This window comes from Microtus ochrogaster, chromosome 4 (assembly GCF_000317375.1).
Source record: "Microtus ochrogaster isolate Prairie Vole_2 chromosome 4, MicOch1.0, whole genome shotgun sequence".
NCBI classification, from domain to species: Eukaryota; Metazoa; Chordata; class Mammalia; order Rodentia; family Cricetidae; genus Microtus; species Microtus ochrogaster.
Window position 1 is genome coordinate 52,754,193 of NC_022011.1, and position 6,000 is coordinate 52,760,192.

Consider the following 6,000-nt stretch of genomic DNA (forward strand, 5'->3'; position numbering starts at 1 on the left):
ACAGGAGCTTGCTTACTACTTGTGTTATTTCTGATTTTAGTAGTAGTATATGTAGGAAGCAATACCATATATATATTTTTTTGGTGTTAGCATTTTACACAAGCTTGATTCTCTGGGTTTCTTTAGTGATTCTATTTCTTTGTTAAATTATATTCTTATGTCTTGAATTGTCTTCATTATTTTCTTCAGTTATTCATCTTTTTCATGGTCTTCGTTATTATGCATGTCCTCTTTGAAGTCTTTGGATGTAGTCACACTTGCAATTTTGAAGTTCTTGTCTTGTGCTTCAGCTAAATTGCTTTTCTCAGGGCCTAAGATTAGGGTTGCTCCCTTCTGGAGGAGACATATTGTCTTGGTTGTTCATGTTTGTGTTTTTGTGCTTGCATGTATGTTTTTGATGTTCCTAGGAGACAGTCTCTAGAAAACTCCCTGATCCTCTGGCTCTTTACAGTCTTTCTGCCTCCTCTCTGCAGTGTTCTTAGGTATGGCATGGTATAGATGTATGGGCTCCACATCCCTGCATTTTAATTGGTTATGTTTTGCTGTAGTGGTACCCATCTGTTGCAAGAGAAGTTTTCTTGATGAAGGTTGATGACTACTCTTATCTGTGGGTATAAGGACAGATGTTTATAGCATTTTTGTTAGGCATTATGCTGGTTTAGTAAATTAGTGGAGTGGCTGTAGATTCTCCTCCAATCATCATGACTTCACTAACACTGAGTAGTTAACTGTTTCACCCATGGGTCAGAGGCACGGTATGTTTGTGCAGAGGTGTGGGATATGGGAATATGAACTACAGTTGAGAGCTGGGATTCTGAATGTCATTTCTGAGTTGGAGACAGGTATTTTGGTGACTGCCTGCAGTCAGTTTTTAGAAGTTTTAAGCTGCTAGGTGTCTAAGGCTATGCAAGAACAGAGCCTGCAAATCTGCCAGGCTGGAGGGCAGAGATCCTGACAAGTGCCTTGGTGCCTAGCTTTGGAGCAGGGCTCAGGTGTCCTGCTGTCTACCGGGAGGTGCCCGTCCTCAGCATCCACCCCACTCCATAGATGCACATGGAGAAAGAGAGTCACCGCTCCCTTCAGCCAGGTCCACTGGAGTCCATACAGTAAAATAGCTGTGGAGTTAAGCTGGGTTCCGGGGAGCTTTCTCTTCAGTGGGCTTGGTTATAATGAGCAAAGGGGAAGGCCTTTACATTTTCAGCTGTTCAGATCATGCCTGGATGCTGAGCCATCGGGAGCAGGCATGGGATGAGATATATATTCTACAGGCTAGTGGAGAATGCAGTGTGGAGGCCCTTGTGGTCTGAATTGGGGACCTACTGAAGATATGCTCAGACAGGACTAACCCTAACCATGGAGCCTATGGGGCTCCATTTAAGAGGAAGTATCTTTGGAGCTGCTCAGGGAGGCCATCGATCCTATCAAAGAACTGTCCTACCAGACAGAGGCCAGACAAGTAGTCCTCAGTGTATCCTGGGCAGCCTCTGGCTCTCTGGACTTGCTCCTGTCTTTTTAGTATCACTGGGCAGTGGCTGGAGATGTGCGGTTTTCCTGGTCCTCTGGAAGCCTCTGCCCAGGGAAGGCGTTGTGGGGCAGGAACAGGTCTGACCAAGCCCAGACTCCTTGGACCTTCCTGAGGAGGCCTGGAGGCCAAGCACCCGGATGTGGTTTGCCGGCTTTCTCATCTCCTCCTTTTTTCCAGACGAATGATGCAGCGGGCAACACCTGGAACTGGCTGTACTTCATCCCTCTCATCATCATTGGCTCCTTCTTCATGCTCAACCTAGTGCTGGGTGTGCTCTCGGGGTAAGAACCATGGGCTGTGAAGCGGGCCCGTGGGCACATAGCACCCTTCCGTTCTGCACCTAGGCTCCTACCCTTATATTGGCCAAGGAAGGTATGTCACAAAGATGGTAAGGGGTCAGGCCTGACCTAACTCTGCTCCTACCTGAGCAGCAGATTCTCTGGATGGCTCCATTCGTCTCGCCCTGAAGACTAATGACCAGGCCTTTGGCTTCCAGGGTGGTTGGACATAGAGCCTGGTGGTCCCAAAGCCGCTGCCAGGATAGAGAGTACAAGTAGAGGGCAGCATGCTCCAGCGCTAGCCTGGTCCTGGTGGCTGGACATGTCCCGCGATGGCTGCAGCCATCACTAGCATAACTGCAGGTACCTTTGCAGGGGCTGCCTGGACCTCCAGTGTAGGTGACTGTCTTAGCCACTGTTCTGCTGGCATGAAGGAGCTCCATGACCGAGATTGTGAGAGGAGAAGGCATTTAATTAGGGCTGGCTTATAGTTTCAGAGGTTTAGTTCATTATCATCATGGTGGGAAGCATGGCAGCATGCAGGCAGGAGCATACACACACACACACACACACAGAGAGATAGTTAGATAGCGAGAGAGTTGGGGTAGGGAGAGATAGATCAACTGGTTAACTGAGACTGACTCTTTGGGCATGACAGGGCCTTTTGACACCTCAAAGCCCACCCACTGACACACTTCCTCTAACAAAACCACACCTCCTAATCTCTCTCATAGTGCCAGTCCCTAATAACTGAGCATTCATATATATGAGCCTCTGGGACCATTCTTACTCAGATCACCACAGATATGAGCCCATGGGCCATTCTTACTCAGATTACACAGTGACAGAGTGGAATTAGTCGGATGAGGAGATTTAAGGCTGAGAAGGCACCCGAGGATGGAGCATCTCTACCGAGATTCAAAGAGAGGGTTAGGAATAAGCCAGGTAGAGGATGGATGAGAGCCGGCTCAGCAGAGCACAGGAGGCTGGCGGAGCACAGGAGGCTGGCAGCTCAGCAGAGCACAGGAGAGTGGCGGAGCACAGGAGGCTGGCAGCTCAGCAGAGCACAAGAGGCTGGCGGCGCAGCAGTAGGGAGGAGTATGACACAGGACTAGGGATTCCCAGAACTGGAGCCAGAGCATGCGGTGGGTGAGGTGAGGTGAGGACGTGGGCGCTGGCAGGAGCCTGCCTCCAGTCAGGAAGCTTCCAGAAGCAACACTGTCCTGCACACCTGCGCTCACTGGAGCTGCTTGCTCTTCTCTCCTACGTGATATAGAGAGTTCGCCAAGGAGCGGGAGCGAGTAGAGAACCGTCGTGCCTTCCTGAAGCTCCGTAGGCAGCAGCAGATTGAGCGAGAACTGAACGGGTACTTGGAGTGGATCTTCAAGGCGGGTGAGTCTGTGTGGGCAGCTGTACTTCTGTTTTGTGCACTGTCCACCTTGCTGCCATCAAGGAATCCTGGGCTCTGGGGTGGATCTTGGGGGAAAAGGCTGTGATAGTCAGAAGCCCTCTGAATGGAGGATCAGTCCACACTGGGTCTGAGTACCCTGCTATTGCCCTGCGTTTTTCTATCACCCTTGTTCTCTGCACTGTAAACCTAAACCTAACATACTTCTTCCATCCCCAGTAAAGTAGCTCCCCTGTGTGTGGCTGCTCCCTCTACTGGGAAAATTCCCTTCATAGGGCTATCTCTATCCCTGTTGACTGCCCCTCTCCATGTGGGCAGTTTCTCCTCTTTAGGGCTTCCCCTGCATGTGGGCTGTTCCCTCCATGAGGTCCACTCCCCTCAGTGTGAACTGCTACCTCTGTGGGCTACTCTCTTCCATGTGGATTGGTCTATCCATGCTGGTGTGGGCTGCCCTCCTGCCTGAGTCTTAGAAATGCTTCCTGAGTGGTAACTCCCAGTTCCAGCTGCTGTCCAGGACAATCTCTAGGTTGGACGTGTGATGGTAGCTGGGCCTCTGCTGGGGGCATGGTTTGGATATCGGTAGAAGGCATGCAGTCACAGCCTGCTGGAGTGGGTGTGTCTAGAGGAGCATGCTGTGCTTCCAGACTACTTTCCCAGGTTTCCCTGGGATGAACCCCTTTTTTGGGGATGTGTAGAAAGGCCCTGACCTGAGCTTTGCCCCTGGCAGAGGAAGTCATGTTGGCGGAGGAGGACAAGAATGCAGAAGAGAAGTCGCCTTTGGATGGTAAGTGTCTCCGTAACACTCCCCACAGAGCGGGCGCTCAGGGACCTGTTTCTCTGGAACACTGCCGTGTTAGGTCCTTCCATCTGTCATGGTGACACAGGAGCCATAGAATCTGAGCAGCCTGGGCTTATGGCTCATGTTGGAAGCTAAACTGGACAACATTGCTTCTAGAAGCTTCATACCTGCAGGGCTTAAGATGAGCTGTCTGCCTCTGGAGTTACGGTTATCCCCAAGGCCACAGAAGACTTTGGACACCATCCAGGTCCCTTAGTAGAGTTGGGAGCCTCCACTGCTGTGGGCACCTGCTGTGCCTCTACCCACAGGCAGGCTTAGCTTGGGACCAGACAGCATGGTATGCTGTCATCTCTGCAGGTCGCCCACTATGAGCAGATCTGTACCTACACCTCTGTATCCCTGGCCTGGCCCCCGAGGGATGTGTCTATGTCTTTTTGGTGGTCAGGCCTCCCTAGTGTCCTTGCCTCAGATGAAAGAGAAAGTAGGGTGACCCTTAAAATTCCATGTCCTTTCCGTGCGAGGAGTAAGAAGGGCCCAAGGGTCAGGGTCAGGGAATTGCTTTGCCTCAGTGTCAGTGCAGGAACTGAGATAAAGGGGCCATTCTCAGGCACGATAGTGCCACACAGCTGAAAGACGCCCTGAGACAGGTTACCTGATGCTCAACTCACGCTGGTCTCCACTACCCATTGTTTAAAGCAGTGTTGAAGAGAGCTGCCACCAAGAAGAGTCGAAATGACCTGATCCACGCGGAGGAGGGGGAGGACCGGTTTGTAGACCTCTGTGCTGTTGGTGAGTCTCTGGAGCACCTCCTGAGGCTGTACAGGCCCTGACTGGATGCATATGTAGCGCAGACATGGGCTCCTTCAGTGATACTGCTGGGTCTTCCCGTTCCGCTGCCTGATCACTCCCTGCTGTACCCTTCTCTGAGTGCTGCTACTTTTGTGGTCAGAGAACCAGGTTGAAAGGGACAGAAGGTTCCGCTTGTCTTCCGTTGATCCTCCTTTCCTTGGCTTGGGCCTGTAACACCCTGGCTCTAGGCCATCCTTCTCACGTAGTGAAGCAAGACTGGCTGATTTTTCCTTCATAGCAGGAACTTTAGGTCCCTTAGTGCCCCAAACCCCTGGCATTTCCCTTCTGAAAGCGTTGGTATGCTTCATTCTGTCAGGACGATGCAACTCTGGGTCTCCTGCACAGCTCCCAGCCATTTCAATGCCACACAGCAACCCCACCTGGCCCGCCTCGTCCCTCTGAGTGTCCCAGAGCACAGTTACAGTTGGAGTCTGGTCCCTGCTCGTCATTGTGAGCCCCTCTCCCGCTTCTGGCTGTCCCCTCAGCCAGGCTACTTACTTATTTCTATTTTTTCTCATAATGAGAATTGTTGCCCTAAATTACTGTGTTTGTGTTGTCTCCACAGATAGATTTCCCAGGCTAGGTTCCCGAGGGTCTCTACCCTCGGTGTCAGCACTTCCATTAGTAGTTCAAAAAGATGTTTGCCCTTTACCTCGGTGCCTGTTCCTTGAAAAACTTTTTCCAGGTTTTTTGTTTGTTTTGTTTGAGATGGATCTCTCTACGTAATCCAGGCTGGCCTTGAACTCATAGAGATCCACTTGCCTCTGCCTGTCAAGTGCTGGGATTAAGGGCATGTGCCACTGTGCACCTCTATCCTCTTCCCCCACTTCCCAGTTTGGAGGTGATGGTTGAGCACAAAGCAGTCTTTGACTGGGACTGTAGCTGTTGTTTTATTGATCATTCTGACCCTCTTGTTTCCTGGAGTGAGCAGCCACTCACTTGTTCTTCTGTTGAGTTGTTTGTGTTCATTCTACAGTAATGACAGGCCAACGGATATTACAGATCTAAATTTAATTTAAAAAATTATTGTTATAGTTAGATAACTTTCTTTGATCATAATTTTACCTACATTCTGATTTTGTAAAATAAATTAAAATTTTTGAAAACCTTTTTTTTCTTTTCTTTCTTTTTAACTGTGGTG

General features: G+C 50.1%; 1 protein-coding gene across 15 annotated transcripts in view; it reads left to right on the forward strand.

Annotated features, from left to right (window-relative positions):
- Nucleotides 1-6,000, forward strand: part of Cacna1b (calcium voltage-gated channel subunit alpha1 B) — a 153,779-nt gene that overhangs the window by 42,926 nt on the left and 104,853 nt on the right. For 10 of the 15 annotated variants that reach the window (XM_026777515.1, XM_026777526.1, XM_013345851.2 and 7 more), the window contains exons 7-10: nt 1,703-1,806; nt 3,080-3,195; nt 3,939-3,995; nt 4,707-4,799. In XM_026777515.1, coding sequence (XP_026633316.1) covers nt 1,703-1,806; nt 3,080-3,195; nt 3,939-3,995; nt 4,707-4,799 — 370 coding nt within the window. The remainder of the gene's footprint in view (nt 1-1,702; nt 1,807-3,079; nt 3,196-3,938; nt 3,996-4,706; nt 4,800-6,000) is intronic. The other 5 variants (XM_026777524.1, XM_026777566.1, XM_005346365.2 and 2 more) reach the window with 1 other exon arrangement.